The following is a 16,933-nucleotide window of genomic DNA, read 5'->3' on the forward strand; positions in this document are numbered from 1 at the left end:
TAGAAAGGAACTCATGAACACTATGCGTGAAGTGACAATGTAATGTCTACCTTTATTAAAAAGAAAGATAAAATGGTGTACTGCTGTTTTCTGACATTGTACTAACTTAAATTGTAGTACTTATCAGATATAAAGGGAGATTTTTGTACATCTTGTGTTTCAGGTAAATGCTTCTAAGAGTGATAACTCATATGGATCTTTTTCTTTACAGACAGTGTCAATTTTCTAGGTATCAGTATTGTAGGGAATTCTTATAAAGGGAGCGATGGTGGTATATACGTAGGTTCAATAATGAAAGGGTAAGTTGGAACGTGGACTGTTTTAAACATTGTTGACCACCATTTGAGATTGTGCTTTTATATAAAAAAGGCACTTAACTAAATTGTTATTATTGTAATAGAGATGTATTAATACACAAGTTTAGTTTTATAGTTCAAAGTGTTTGTCCCAGTTAATTTTATGGTTAAAACATATATTTTTTTAAATATTGTATTTGAACCATAAGACAAATCAAGATTTAAAAAAAAAATAAAGAGGAAGAAGTATTTTGGTGTAGATATTTAATACTTACAAGTACTGTATTGTTCCAGAACAGAAACAGCTGTGCAGCATCTAAAAAACAACAATACAGGATGTAGTTTTGTTATTAAATGTCCACATCACTGCAGTGGCTTAGAACAAAGATCACTGATTGTTTTCCTACTAATGAAATTTCTTCTATACTTCATGACTAGGTTAAGGTATCCTGCAGACCATAAAGGGCAGGGGAAATTTAGATGACATTGATCTGCTGGTCTGTAAAATATGCCAGCTTTTATATTTACTTATAGATCACTTACATCTGTATTATTACTGATAATTTTTACTATCATAAAAGGATTTTATCAATTCTGCAATTAATGTCACAAATTACAAGTGATGTAGGTCTCTAAATGGATCTTGGACTTGGGACTACCCTTTGGAAGGTCTTGGTCTCAGTGTTTTACAGGTTTTAAAACTGAGGCTGACTAAATTTAAATGTTTTAACAGTTCAGACCAGACCCTATTCAGGATTATTTTGGTCTACGTACCAGTTATTTAGCACTTCGTATGAATTGTGTTGTAGCATCAGAGAAATTGTACAAGTAAACTGCACCATTGTAATGGTGTTTGTAGCACCACCCTTATTTTTATTTTCATCACTAACTGCTGTATTGCCTATATATCAATCCATGGTTATAACACATGCTATTCAACACTATATGCTGTTTTACATTGCATTGCACATAAACTTACTACAGGTTTATATGACTGTAATTTGGTGCATGTTACTAATTGTTCCTGGTATTGAGTATGACTAGAAGATTTGCTGTGATTTTGTTTGGTTTCAAAGATTGTAAAATAGTTATCGATACCACAACTCATTTTATTTTTATTTTATGACTTTTTTGATTTTCTTAATTCATTCTTTATTTCATAGGAGGGGACGGTGAAACAAACATTGTGAGGTTAACTCATAAAATATTTGTGGTTATGTTTTGGTGCATGTGATTTTTATTATTCTTGCTTTATTTTCCTTGGTATAATTTATTATAAAATCACAATCTTGGTTTCGACTTCTGAGGTCTTGGTCTTTGTGTTGGACATTGAAGTATAGACTACGATGTTGCTAATTGCTGTATTTTATGGAACAAATTAGAAATTTGATATTTAGCTTGTTGCTAACATAGTATATTCTAACTGGTAAAAAAAATAGTGTACTTTTTTGTAATGGTTTAATGTGGTCCAAGTAAGTAGTAAATGGTATAAAGATATGTCAGTAATTCGATACCTGAAGTGGGTGAACAAAATTACTCATTGTGTGGTTTTGTGCTTAACAGCAAAGATAAACAGCAAGTCTTATTGGTTCAGATGTTTGGTTTGTTAAATTTAAAGTAAGTATATGGAAAGTTAAATGAATAGTGATATTCTGAAAAGAATCATTCAAGTGAAATATGAACCTCAATTCCCATGTAGAACTTAAATTGCTTCATCAGTGTTTATTATTTTAAAATCATTGTAAGTTATTTTTACTTGAATATAGAAACATGAGTCACAGAGCTTTTGTGTTTGTTTCTTTTTGTTTAACAGTGGTAGTTTTATGTGTGTAAATAAACTGTTTATTACTTTATTGAATATCACAAGTGACAAACAACAAATATACACAGCACAAGTATACTTGAATTATAGTTTATGACTTAAGTTTTTAATTCTGTATTCATTCCTTCTTACACAGCGGTGCTGTTGCTCTAGATGGGAGAATTGAACCTGGAGACATGATTCTCCAGGTTAATGATATTAATTTTGAAAACATGGGGAATGAAGCTGCAGTGAGGGTTCTCCGTGAAGCTGTTCAGAAACCTGGGTAACAAATGACAGTCTTTCTCATTCAGATTATTTTATTCTGAATTTTTATAAGGGTTTTGTATAAGAAAGTTTAAAGTACTATAGAAAGGTGTAAAAATGTGTATATTTATATACAGGGTGTTTGGAAAGTCACTGTGCAGTTTTGTCTGTTAATAAATATGCAAGTGCACAGTGACTTTCCAAACACCCTGTACTTTTCAAAAATATCTTATATTTTAACAGTAGTGTTTTAGTCTTTGAAAACATAGATGTCTTTTGATTTCAAACACAATTGTTTGCCAATTCATAATGATAACAAAATATAGAACCTGATACTGGAAATGCCCTATAAGTATTTAGACCAACAGAGTTATTGGAAAGTATGATGAAGACTTTAAAAAGATTAAACAGGCAAAGAGACTCTCAGTAAGATTGGTTTACAGTTTGGCATATGTACAGTATGCATTTTTAGGTCTGTTCATTATTACAACTAAAAAAAATCTTAAATGTTGTTGTCATCAACCCTTGCATATTACTATAAAAGAGAAGTGATTAAGAGAAACTGTTTTATCAATCTATTTAGACTCGAGAGAGATTCCAATCATATAGTGGCTGTATAGTTTGGAACAAGAATTTACAGAGACTGAGAAAAGGGAACTTGTGTACTTCTAATTTCAAGAAAATTTGTAATATTTGTTTTAAAACTTTAATACTTTCAATGTTTCTTCCTCTTTGGTTTATCCATTTAGCAGGGTTACACTACACCACGTGTCGCTTTTCTCCGAATATGACATTTCATGTGGTTTTTCATTTCTGTTTAGCAATTTGTGAAGTCTTTATGTTTTGATTGCAAGCCCTAAGGACAACCCACTTTCTTTCTTAATCAGGGATGCGACCACCTTGGTGGAGTTTTATTTGTCTTATATGATTGTGTGTGTACATATATATATGTATCTCATTGGGACATAAATGGGTTTATGTAATTATCCCTAACTGAACAGTATTGAGTTAAAATATCTTCCTGCACTAAATTATGTCTGTTGGTGTTTATATCTCTGGGCATCATCCCTATTTTACCCACCACTCCTTGAAAAAGTGCAAAACCCCTCGGTGTGGATTCCTGTATGTGGTGAGGGAGGTCTCCCAGGAAAGGTTCTGTTCTTTCAGTTTACCTCCTCTGGGATCTAAACATCCACCCACATGTTTGCCATGCATGGTGACCCTTGAAGGGGAGGAGAGGATCTTGATGGTTGAGGGGTCCAACCTTTACACACCACTTTGGCCTTGAATTCCTGCAGACAGGCAGCCTTGGGTCAATCAGCTGTTCCACTTAGGCTAGGGTCAACCAAGTACTGGTGTTGGATGTTCTTGACAGGTGTTGTGGACATTGTATCTGATGCTGGTGTTCGGGTATAGTGCTCACGTAACTGCCGTTGCTGTAGTGTTCTTGTTTGACATTGTAGTGCATCCCCTTGTAGGGCTTCATGGTGGGTGGGGTCAGTGGGCACTGAAATAAAAACTAAAATGAAATAGTGAAAAAACAGTCCATAGGTAAATCACCACATCTTGAACAACAGGTGCTTCATTTTCTTATCCTACATTCTCTTTCAGACAAACCTTTAAGGCAAATATCTCCCTTTTTCATTCAGAAGGGACTAGAGGGACTTGCTGGCTCTCCAAAGTCAGTAAAGAAACTTCGATCTGGTGACAAACTGGTGGAAAATTCCACACCTCAATGCAGTGAATTCTTGCATTCAAAGGCAATTGAGGATATATCTATTGAGGTTACCCCCTCATGCTACTATGAATTCATCATGAGGAGTTATTGTTGAGAGAGGTTTGAAGAACATCCCTGAGTCAGAAATTCTCACTGGTTTCTCCACTCAAGAAGTTTCTGCAGTGAGGCATATCTCCACATACAAAGATGGAATTACAATGCCGACCAATATCCTCATTCTGACATTTACATCACCATGTCCACCTGCCACCATCAAGGCAGGTTATCTTAGTTGGAGGGTATGGTCATACATTCCAAACCCTCTCCAATGTTTCCAGTGTCAGCGGTTCAGTCACTCAAAGACATCATGTCATGGTTCCTTGACGCGTGTTTGTTGCAGTGGCAAGGACCATATTGCCTATGAGTATAAAATGGTCCCTCATTGCATCAATTGCTGTGGCTTTCACCCTTCCTACTTTTGTTCTTGCCTTCATTAGTTGGAAGAAAAAGAGGTACAGCGTTTGAAAACAATTCGTAATATTACTTGTCCTGAGGCTCAAAAGTTGCTGTCCACCACTCCATCTCGGATGCATGCTGCTGCACTACATTTCACTACTACAGTATAGATGGATCTCTCTGTGCCTTCAAAAGAATTGTTCTCAAAACAAATGAAAAGTATTTTGATCTCCATGGTTAAAAAGTTATGGAATCAACTTCAACACCGATCTTTGTCCCTTACATACATTCCAACAAATCCCAAGATCCACTTACTTTAGTTTCGGGTACAGGCATTTCCTCAGATACGTCTTCTTCTCCCACCCCAAGATGCAAAAAGATCATTTGTTCATGTCCTCAGTCGCTGGAACCTATTCCAACAGCAAAGACCTGCCCAATCGACACAGGGCAGGATCCATAGAGGTCGATAGAACTCCCTCAAATAAAGACAGTAAAGAAAAAAGATGTAGTTGTAAACAGAAGGGTTCTCCACCCAATTCGCTTACACATAAATAAAAATGGCCACCTTGATACAATGGAACTGTCGAGGTTTACTTTCTAATATGTATGACATAAAAATACAGATTGCTTCCAACTATCCTGTATGTCTTTCCTTACAGGAAACATTTCTGAAACTTGCTGATACTGTCACCTTTCAGCAGTTTTATTTGCACAAAAATGACAGGCTGTGTGATGTATGAATGCATGGAGGGGTGGTGCTGCTGGTTGATCAGCATGTGTCCACTGTCTTTGCCATTGGAGGCCACAGCCATCCGTGTTTACTTGGGCCATACCATCACTGTTTGTTCTCTCTACCTGTTGCCTGGAGAGACCTATGATCAATTAGATCTTGATGCTCTTATTGAACAGTTGCTGTCTCCATTTGTAATCCTGAGAGACTTTAATGGACATCATCCACTATGGGGAAGTGCCGATATTGATAGGAGGGGTCACTCTGTGGAGCGTATGCTCTCTGATCACAACCTTTCTCTTTTCAATACTGGTTCTTCTACTTATTTTCATGCACCCAGTCAGTCCTTTACTGCTATTGATCTCTCAGTTTGCTCCCCTTCACTATTCTCCCATTTTTTGTTGAGGGTTAACAATAATCCAAAAAGCAGTGATCATTTTCCTATAATTTTGAGAGAGACTGGCCAGGATTGATCCCACCCGACCAACATGCCCAGGTGGAAGCTGGATCCTGCAAACTGGCCCTCTTTTACTGTTCTCCCAGAACTTGATTCTGTCGTCTTCTGTAAGCCATCAATAAACGACTGTATTATACAAGCAGCTGCTCAATGTGTTCCTAAAACCTTGACATGTTTTCCATGATATCCTCATCCTTGGTGGAATCCTGCTTGCCACATGGCATGGAAGGCTCAAAAACAGGCGTGGGAAACTTTCCATAGATATCCCACACTTTTAAACCACATCGCTTTCCAGCAGGTCTGTGCACATGCTCAGTGGGTAAGACGACAAAGCCAGAAGGAATCTTGGATTAAGTTCACAACCAGCACATCTTCAAAGTTGTATGGGACAAGATTTGAAAGGTCAGTGGGCAATATAATTCTGTCCCCCCTCTCGATCTTGCTTTCTGATGGCCAGGAAATAGCTGATACCTGACTGCTAGGTTGACAGACCTATTACTCTAGGTGAAAGCTTTTGCTGGGTATCTAGCACATCTACTTCTTCCTCCATTTTCTTAGCCATCAAGACTCGGGCAGAGCAGTTACCTATCTTCTTTCGAGCTGATTGTCTCTGTGACTATAATCGTCTCTTTACACTATTGGAACTCAAAGTGGCCCTTCAATTGGTCTGGCAGTACATCGGTTGGACCTGATAATGTACACTATCAAATGCTGTGCCATCTATCTCCTGATTCTCTTGCTATTTTTCTGATTCTTTTTAACTGTATCTGGTAGAAGAATGTTTTTCCTGATGCCTGGTCCTTTTGTCCTGCCTTTCTCTTAGCTTGGGAAGGATCCCAAGATTCCTTTAAGCAACTGTCCAATTACTTTGACAAGCTGTCTCTGTAATACCTTAGAGAAGATGGTTAATGCTCATCTTGTTTGGTTTCTCAAATCAAACAACCTCCTTTCGCCCACCCAGTGCAGCTTCCAACGACAGCACTCGACGTTGGAGCACCTTATTTGACTTGAAACATCAATCAGAGAAGCCTTTCTCAAACGACAACATCTTGTATCAATATTCTTTGACATTGAGAAAGCTAATGATACAACATGGAGGTATGGTATTTTGCGAGACATCCATATATATGGGTTATGTGGCCATTTGCCTATTTGTATTAAACATTTTTTAGTGTACAGGAGATTTCAAGTTTGTGTGGGTTCAGCACTTTTATGTTCTTTTCTATAGGAGCTTGGACTCCCTCAGGGCTGTGTTTTGAGTGTCACACTTTTCAGTATAAAGATTAATGCCATCACTGAACAACTTCCTCTACTGTTGCAAATGGGCTTTATGTCAATTACTCTCACATCTCATGTCAGTCTTCGAACATGAGGTATATAGAGGGGCAGCTGCAGACTGCCCTCCATTGTTTACTGAAGTGGACCAAGGCAAACGGCTTTACCTTCTCTCTCTCTCTAAAACTGTTTGCATGGACTTTTGCTGTCAATTATGTATTCATCCTGATCCTGAACTCCATATTGGTGAAGTTGTGCTGTCTGTGGTCCCTAAGACAAAGTTCTTGGAGCTTATCTTTGACCATAAGATGATGTTTATATCGCACATTAAGCAGCTATGGGTCAAATGTACAAGAGCACTGTACATAATCCGTGTCCTCTCTTTCACCACTTGGGGAGAAGATCGATGTTCTATGCTGAAGATATATCGTGCTCTTATTTGATCGAAACTTGACTATGGATCACTGGTCTATGGTTCTGCCAGAACCTTGGCCTTAAAGATGCTGGACCCCATTCATCACCAAGGACTTCGACTCTGCACTTCCCTGGTTCAGAGCTTATACATGGAGTCTCGTGGACTTTCTTTGCACCTCCACCTCTGTCTGTACTAGATGATTCAAAACTTCATTACTTACCAAAGCATTCCCCCTGGGGTTGTATTTTCCTTCCTTAGTGGGCCATTCTTTTTCAAAACAGATGATCTTTCATTGCTCCTTTTGGCCTTTGTATTCTGGTGCAGTTGGATGAATTGGGTCTGTCCTTGGATAATATTACTGTATCCACTGGTCAGCCAATCTCACCATGGCTTCTTACAGTCCCCAAATGTGGCCTATCTTTAAGTCATCTGTGACAAGCAGACATTCCTGATTGGAAATAGTCTGTTTTTTGCTGAACATTTTTTGAACCATCATTCCATTTCTATTTATACAAATGGTTCGAAATCAGATGACTCTGTGGGCTCTGCCATGGTTTGTTGTGGTATGGTGATTGCATGCAGAATCCCCTCTACAGCTTCTATGTTCACTGCTGAACTGTACATAATTTCTCTTGCCCTGGATTACATAGAAGCTAAGTGTTACTCAAACTGCACTATTTTTCTGACTCGCTTAGTTCTCTACTGGCCCTGGAATCGCTTGATGTTAGTTCACTCTTTGTTCTTGCTGATATTCAATACCAACTAGCCTATTTCGCTTTAACAGCTACTTCTATCTAGTTTTTCTGGATACCGGGACACTTTGGTATTTGCACAAATGAGTTCGCCAACACTGCAACTAAATCTATCTGCTCTGGCATTATCACCGTTGTGCCTGTTCCGTACGTGGAATATGGTCCTGTATTCAAGGCTTGGCTCCATGCCAGTTTGCAGTGGGCTTGGAGTGAGTAATGTGAAAGGAAGCTTTTCCAAATAAAAGCGTATATTGGACTTTGGCCATTCTGCTCTCATAAGGATCGGAAAGAGGAAGTTGTTCTAACTAGACTATGCATTGGTCACAGTTTTTAACTCATTGTTTTCTTTTATCTGGAACTGATGCACCAATGTGTAGTCTGTGTGACATTCAGTTCACAATAAGCCACATTTTACATTCTTGCTATTGTTATGATTCTCAATGATGGCACTATTTTGAACATGTTTTGTCCAAATGTTTGTCCATAATGTTAGACAATGTTATTGGTGATGGTGACACTGTCCACCTTGGAAATGTTTTTAATTTTTTAAAGGCCATTAATCTTTTTCATGCCATTTAAGTTTTTTAATTTATACATTGCATCTTTTTTTTTTATGTAATTCCCTTTTAAGAATCACAGTTCATCTAGCTCGATTTGAAATTAGAAACTGGCTGTAACATTAAATAACTCGAAACCAGGACTGGAAAGGCCAACTTCAGGTGACTAATGCTGCTGTTTGAACTACCCGTTAGTCATCCTTGCAAGTTATTATTACAATTTTGCTTCAAATCTTTTAAAACTTTTATTACTTTAATTTTTGAAAATGGCCATAACATCAAATAACTTAGAACCAGGTCTGGAAAGGCCAACTTCAGGTGACTGATGGTAGTTTTTGTACTTACCTGTTAGTCTTCTTGGCAAGTAATGATAATTACAGTTATGCTACAGAAAGCCCTTTATAACTTGAACTACTGTAGTTTTTCTCTTAACGTTGTAGACGAGATGTAAACATTGGTTTTATGCTATTTATGTTTTTTTAAACTTTTTTTGTTTTACCTTAATTTCCTTTTATTAATTTTACTAAATTTACTTTAACTTTTTACTGGACGTTTGGCACAAATAGCCTAGCTGCTTTGTGCCATAAAACACCAAATCAACCAACCAACCAAAAGTACAAAACTAAACTTAAAATTATGTACTATAAAATTGTCATTGCTCAGACAAACCATAATTTTTATATTTTTCAATTTTTTTGATGAGGAGAAAGCCACTTGAAGTAAAAATGCATCTCAGGACAGCTGGTATGGGTATTAAAACTGTTTTAAAGAAAGTAAAGAACAATGTTTCAACCTTATTAGGTCATCTTCAGGCCAACAGTTTTAATACCCATACCAGCCGTCTTAAGATATAGTTTTCAGTTTGATTGGTTACAAATCTATCAAATAAGAAATCAGTCCAGTTTTACGGCACTTACTCAGGATTTCTTAATAGTTCTCGTATATTTAATTGTATTTTACCCATAACCAATAGAAAGTCAAAGTTATCATCTGTCAAATGCCATATTGTATAGCATTGTGTTTTGAAGAAATAATTGTCAGTTACATTAAGAGTACAATGTTCATTTGTGTAGAAAAGTCAACAAATAACTTGGATAACTTTATAATAGACTTTCATGGACTGTAAAAAATTAATTGTGCTACACTCTTGGTTTTACTCAGAGCCAAAGCTTTGAACTTTGGCTCTCGAAAAGTAATTGTTGAGTATTACAGTTGTACTAAAAACAATTTCATAATAACCTACAGTAAATCTACAGTTTTATTTTATATGCCACATTTTGAAATATAAATTATAGTGTGATTAATTCCTAACAATTTAGTGTAGAATATCCTGTTTGTGAAACAAAATCGGACTTCAACATTACTTGTGTTTGTTCTCTCAGCATTTCAGTAGTGAATGTTGAGGTTTGTCTGCTTGCACAGATTTTCAAAAACAGCATGGGAAGCAGCTGCCATAGAGAAGAGACAGATCAAAGTTCTGATACACACTGTGATGTGTATATCAAATATCAATACTAGTGAGATAATACATCCTCCTGAACATTATATATATATTTTCCACTAAAAAAAATAGTGAGTTTAAATGTTCTTTTTACAAGGGATTCAAAATCCCCTTATGAGCGTGTGTGTGTGTTCATGTATTTATACACTGAACATTAATGGGGTAATATTCTTTTGGATATGCCCTGACGTTTAGGGCATTCAACTTGCAATCTGCAATAGTATGGGATAAAAACGTGTCACCTGACATGCTTTCAACCTAGAGGGTATTATAATGTGATTGTCAGTCCCACTATTCATTATTAGAGTAACTCAAGAGTTGGCAGTGGATGGTTTTGACTAGTTATCTTTCCTCTGATTTATAATTAAGATACCCACTGAGTAGCTTTACATGAAATTCAACAGAAATCTGGATGCAGGTAGATGTACATCTTTCTGAACACTGGTGGATTTCTGTTGTTATCCTATCTTAAAGAGCTTCAATGTTCATTGAACATAAGTCTGCTGACCACTTTCTGAATTGTGTAAATCTCCTGCTTTGAAGCTAGGTTTTATTAATTATCCCCTGGGCACTGAACTGATGGAATATTTTAAACAGGGGAAGTGTTTCATATATTGCCATAAGATTGCTTACAACTTAACACTTGACTACAGGATGAGCTGTAATTTTCAGTTTATATATTTGCACTTCCTTTGAAAATTTTACTTAATTATTTTAATAAAATAAATAAGCTTTGTCTAGTTTCATATAGACAAGAAAGTTTCTTTAAAATCAATTTTATTTTAGCTTCACTGACTTGTAAAATATTTGTCATTTCAGGCCAATAAAATTAGTAGTAGCAAAATGTTGGGATCCTAACCCTAAAGGCTACTTCACAATACCGTGGACGGAACCTGTCCGACCAATAGATCCAGGTGCATGGGTGGCCCATACAGAGGCTGTAAGAGGTAATTGTTGCTTGACCTTGTACATAATTACTAATTCAGCTTCAAATCTTTCAAAGATTAAAATTATATATAGTATATTAATAATATTTTCATTAATGCAGAGAACTGATTTAAATTAAATGTGTTGTGGGTTATTGTGGTTGTTAAGAAATAGTTAAGGATTAAATAAATTTAAAACATTTAATGAAATTTTTCCTAAGATTCATTCATCATCTTTTGACATTATTCCACCTAGCTGCTGATTATCCATTACGCCCTCCATCAGTTACCACCAGTTCTTCCATTACTAGCTCCATCCCAGAATCAGATCGTGAGTGTGGAACATTTTACATGTTGTAATATGTGTGCATAAAATGTGCTTTCTTATGATACATCTGTCTTTCTGATATTAATGTAACACTGTATTTATGATGAGTTAATTACATGGTCCTTTGTTCTATTTGTAGTGTGAAACATGACTGTATATTTTATGGGCATTATGTTTAGTGTTTAGTACACTTAATGACTTATTTAGTAATCATATCTTTTTTATTTTAGGGTGTTTTTTTTTATAATTTATATAAAACAAAATTTCAAAAGGGAAAAGCAGTGCATAATTAAAAGTGGGTAGAGAGCTTAAATAATTATATGTTTATTTATGTGTTTGTAAACTGTGGAGTTACTGAAATAAAATTAGATTAAAACAAAGTGGCAGATGTTACTCTATCTCTTAAACATAGTTGTCTTTAAAAATGTTGTCTTTACTTAATTTTGATAAAAGTTTTGATACCCATACTAGCTGCATTGAGATACATTTTTACTTCAAGTGTTTCTTGTCATCAAGCATCGGGAAGTTTTATTATTTCAGAGAATGAACTTTGCATGGCATCTAGGTGAACTAAGTTAAAAATTTTAAAAATGTACATTTGACATAATGAAGGAAGGGATCTCTATGGCACTGTCATTTTAATTCTGTTAAAACATGAGATACTAAGCTAGGAAGGTATAGTGTTGTTTTTCACGTAACTGTGCTTTATTAGATTATATTCAGTTTTTACAGTTATTTGATATTTTGTCAGATGTTTGCAGTATTGCATTATTCTCTGTTGTATGTAATAATTATACTTAAAGTATTTATTTTTGTAGGTCAGTTGCAAGACATTCCACTTTCAATAGACAGTGACATGGCAACCATAGTAAAAGCTATGGCAGGACCTGAGTCAGGACTAGACGTTAGGGATCGCATGTGGCTCAAAATAACCATACCAAAAGCCTTCATTGGTATGTAAACTTCATTTAGAAATTATGAGCAATGAAATCTGTGATTTTATATAACTTACAATTATTAGTTGATGCTAATGTTTTTAAGTTGTAATTCTTACGTATTTAGGTAAAAAAAATAAGTAACATTCTTACTCGTATCACTTGGTTTAAAGTGTCAGAGTATAGTTTTTATCATATTCAAGTTTTTTAAAACAGTAGTGATTTTTTTCTTTTATTGTTTACTCGCAGGTGCTGACGTTGTCGACTGGCTGTTTAACCATGTTCAGGGGTTTCAGGACAGACGGGAAGCCCGTAAATATGCCACACAGATGTTGAAAGCAGGGTATATTCGTCACACAGTGAACAAAATAACATTTTCTGAACAGTGTTATTACGTATTTGGAGATCTGTGCAGTAGTAAGTTTTGGATTGTTTTGTATGTTATAGGTTTATACACAAGTGTGTATATTTTCAAACCGTAGAATTTTCATAAGTACCACAAGAGTAAAAGTACAAGTAAAGACACTTTTTCATACATGGGAAGTTTTAAAGTACAATAAAATAAGGTTTTTACCTTTTTATTCTGTGAAAATATCATTATCCAACAAGGAGTGTTACATTTGAATAGAAAGAAATAGGGATAATAAAAGAAAGATGTGATTTTAGTTGCAGCTTATTTGTAAGTTGAAGATATACTGAGAGGAATATATTTATTTCATTGTGTGTATGTTTGACAGTATTGTTTTTTTTTTTGCTTTTTTCTGTTTGCAACATGTATTTGATAAAAACAGGGTTCTATCAGTGATGATTAAAATTGGTATTTGTCAAAAAAATTTGAATATCTCATGTTAATAGCATGTTAATAGACAAATAACCATAGATGAATTGATTGATGTTTTAAATATACGATTACAATTAAGTGTTTGCAAATTACTGTTGAGCGAATCTTTTAACACGTGAATTAACCATAAAGTCACGTGCTTGCATTTTCTTTGTTACAGATTTAACAGCCCTAAAACTCAGTGAAGACAATTCAGTGAGTGAAGCAGATCGAGATACCTTGGGACCACTCCCTCCACCAACGGTCCAGTCCCCATGGGGGACACAGATGCCTTATTCTGGTAGCTATGTTCCCCAAGCCGCTGGTTTTATTCCGATGCCATTTAACTATACCAACGAGACTCCTGCTGCAACTAGCCAGGCTCGGGAGGGCAGTATTAAAAGTGGCTCAGGTAATAGTGTTTTCTTTCTTCTTATGTGAAGAAACGTTTCTGAAACTCTAGTTTTTTATCTTTTAATTTGATATCTGCATAGCAGGAAATGTTGCTTTTAGTCTTTTGTGTTGTCATGACCCTTATGTTATGGACACACCTGTTCTGTGCATCTTACGATAGCATATGAACAATGTATACACATGAAATAAGCATTAAGTTTTACATTATAGTTCAAAGTTTTCTGTTAATTTAAGTTTTAATTCCTTTATTTGAAAAGAAACCTGAAAGTAAACAATTTTTAAACTTAAATTTGATGCAAAAGTTCTCAAAATTTCTCAGCTTTGTAACTTAAATAACTTCTTCATGTATGCTAACTTTCCATGTATAGGTTATGTTTGGAGATTGGAGAAAAGAATATATATTTCTTGGAACTCTTGACTAATGCCATGTCTAATGTCTACGGACAGCCAATTATATTTAGTTGAGCTTGATGTTTATAACCTGTATAAAGTCCACATTCTACCAAAGATACCCAGTAGTTATTTTGAAATTGGTGCAAATAATTCCATAGAGAACTTGAGACCCCTTTCAGCTTTGTTGCTGTTTTTGTTCTCACTATCACTTAGCAGTTTCTCACCTGTAAACATGTTAGTTATATAGAAAATTAAATTGTATTTAGGTTTTAGTTTTATATTTGAGTTAAATAAGTGTTCTTTATGTTTTTAAAATGTGTATTAGAAAGGATTTAATGGATATTTAAAATGTGAAACAAACTGCCTTTGTTCATCAGGCTTAACATAGTAGGTGAATGTCCCAGCACTAACAAAAACTAAAGTGTTTGTGCTTATGATACCCTAATATGATGATCGTTGACCTGTTTTGTAAAAAGTAGTAATGCTAAAGGACAGGAAAGAAAAAAACACTAAAATAAACTATATGTGAAGAAAGTGAAAACTTACAATTAATAATATAACCAAAACAAGGTATTTTGAGATTATTTCATGAAAAATTAAAAGGTATTTAATGGACATTTTATCTGTTTTTAAGTATAAACATTTCATTACACAGTACATAGTTGATAACATTCAAGATATTGAGAATCTGAATGCAGATAACTACAGTACAAAAGGAATAAGTCTTAGGTAAAATTCATAATTTTGTATGTACCAAATACTTGTAACCACTGATGATCTCTCCAACTGTTGTGAAGATGGGTTAAGAAAGCTGTAACATAAGGTTTAACGTGAGTGATTTTAATGTTATTTTGTATGGGCACATCTCTAGTCTGTACTGAATAATGCATTTCTATTCACAACAACAAGTTTGTGAAATTGTTCCTTGCTTCTCATGATTAAGATAAAAATACCAATGTTTCTTCCAGGGGGAAGTAGCAATGGAGGAGTTAAAGATAAAAGTAAGAAAAGTAGTAGCCCTGGAGGTAGTGATTCTGAAATAGCTAGCCAGAGAAGTGGTGGCCAGTTGGGTAAGGTAGCAGACAGTGGCTGCAGAAGTAGTGTGAGCAGTGGAAGTGAACCTAGTCTCAGTATCCGGACATCTCCAAATGTTGCTTGTCTCCAAGCCGTCCCCACGGAACTTGCTGGTAGTAGACAATCGTTTCACAGAGCTATGGACAATCCGTGTGAATATTTTGTTGATGTGATGTGATGCACTGGGGGTGTTATGTCTTGCATGGTTGTTTTATGGTGTACTTGTTGTGTATGCATATTTGGCTTTGTTTCAAATTAAAACATGAGAGTTAGGTTATTAGAAGTAAGTGTGGTGCTATTTCATGTACAACAGATTGGAGCTCTGCATGATTCATTATATAATCAGCAATTTTTATTATGGTTTTATGTTAATCACAGAAAGATGAAGTGCCATGGACCTTTTGTAGATATAAATTTGTGTATATGATTCGTAATGTCTGTATTTACCTCCTGTGAGCTATTTTTTTAATTTTTTTTTTGCATTATGTACATGAGATTTGAGTTTGATTGGTTGATTTTAAATTCAGTGAAATTTTGTTTTATGTGTCATCTATTTCTGTACACAGTACACCATGTTGTATGTCATGTTTTTAAATGATCGTTCCTTTGGCAAAGGAACAAGCCTGCTATTTGATATATTAATTACAGTTTCCAATTCATATTTTTATCAAACTGTGCTTTTCTTATGCTGAAATTTGTGTTCTGTTTGTCTGCATTTATTTTATATAAATATTTTTGCAGTTGTTTTGGTGCATGTATGTTGGAAGCAATTATAATTCATTTTAATTGTCTGTAAATAAAATATTTTGGAGATTAGATTTGTTAACAGACTATATGAAAAGTACTTTTTTGTTACTTGTGTAAAGTGAAGTTGCTATGATTTATTAAGTTTTGATAACAAACACAGCTGTGGCAGGATATATTCCAAAAATACAAAGAAATGATTGAAAAATTTGTAAAGGAGAAAGAAATACTCTCATCATTTGACCTCAAACAGTGCCGGACAATTGTTTCCTCCTAGCAGTCAGCTTCGTACTTTTCTTTCTCTTACAGCATTTTTAATCATGTTCCTTGTATTAGTTTTTATTGTTTTCATTAGAAACAAGTCTATTGCTATTTTAAAATGTTTTTATCATATACAAGCCTGTTACAATCTTACTTCACGTTATTTATTTCCATACAAGCCCATTGTTACTTAATAATGTTTTTAAAGCATATAAGACTGTTGTGTCAAATAAGTATTACGATGGTAACAAGTTAATTACAAGTATGAATGAAATGTGGCTCAAATGATGCTTTGTTTTGCTAAGACCATCACTTCATGAAACTCAGTATTTATTCTTCCAGTGTTGTTTAGAATATTTTGTAATATAAATGTCCACTCTTATTTGACATATAATATCTAATTTCTGTAGTGGATGGTGGTGAATAAAAGCCACCTTGATAGCAGAAATGAACGATCTTATGATATAAAACGGTTCTCTTTATTTAGTTAAACACTCAATGTTTAACTCTTCACTTTCTTCAGGAACATCCACTAAAACACTAATTGAAATTGATGGAACAAAAGATTTTCGCCGTTGGTTATGGTGTGTGTTTGTGATGAACTCTCCTGACCAACTTGGAAAGTGAAATATGGAGTGTCTAATGAAATAAAAACAACAGTTGGGTGTTATAAGATTATTTCTGGTATAAAAATTATTTACTTAGTTTGAGAACAAATATAAATATCCACTCACTTCAGTTATGAATTTTTTTAAAAAGATTATTTTGTGCTAAGTATTTCAAGAAAACTGAATTTATTTGTTTATAGTAGGGG

General features: G+C 34.8%; 1 protein-coding gene across 2 annotated transcripts in view; it reads left to right on the forward strand.

Moving 5' to 3' along the window:
- Positions 1 to 16,933, forward strand: part of LOC143230594 (segment polarity protein dishevelled homolog DVL-1-like) — a 31,544-nt gene that overhangs the window by 12,956 nt on the left and 1,655 nt on the right. The window contains exons 9-16 of one of the 2 annotated variants that reach the window (XM_076464403.1): positions 212 to 299; positions 2,255 to 2,383; positions 11,044 to 11,171; positions 11,407 to 11,481; positions 12,297 to 12,431; positions 12,663 to 12,830; positions 13,415 to 13,645; positions 15,009 to 15,928. In XM_076464403.1, coding sequence (XP_076320518.1) covers positions 212 to 299; positions 2,255 to 2,383; positions 11,044 to 11,171; positions 11,407 to 11,481; positions 12,297 to 12,431; positions 12,663 to 12,830; positions 13,415 to 13,645; positions 15,009 to 15,292 — 1,238 coding nt within the window. In that variant the 3' untranslated portion in view covers positions 15,293 to 15,928. Of the gene's footprint in view, positions 1 to 211; positions 300 to 2,254; positions 2,384 to 11,043; positions 11,172 to 11,406; positions 11,482 to 12,296; positions 12,432 to 12,662; positions 12,831 to 13,414; positions 13,646 to 15,008; positions 15,929 to 16,933 lie in introns of those variants that run through there. The other variant, XM_076464404.1, reaches the window with a different exon arrangement.

The sequence above is a fragment of the Tachypleus tridentatus genome, chromosome 10 (genome assembly GCF_004210375.1).
Source record: "Tachypleus tridentatus isolate NWPU-2018 chromosome 10, ASM421037v1, whole genome shotgun sequence".
NCBI lineage: Eukaryota > Metazoa > Arthropoda > Merostomata > Xiphosura > Limulidae > Tachypleus > Tachypleus tridentatus.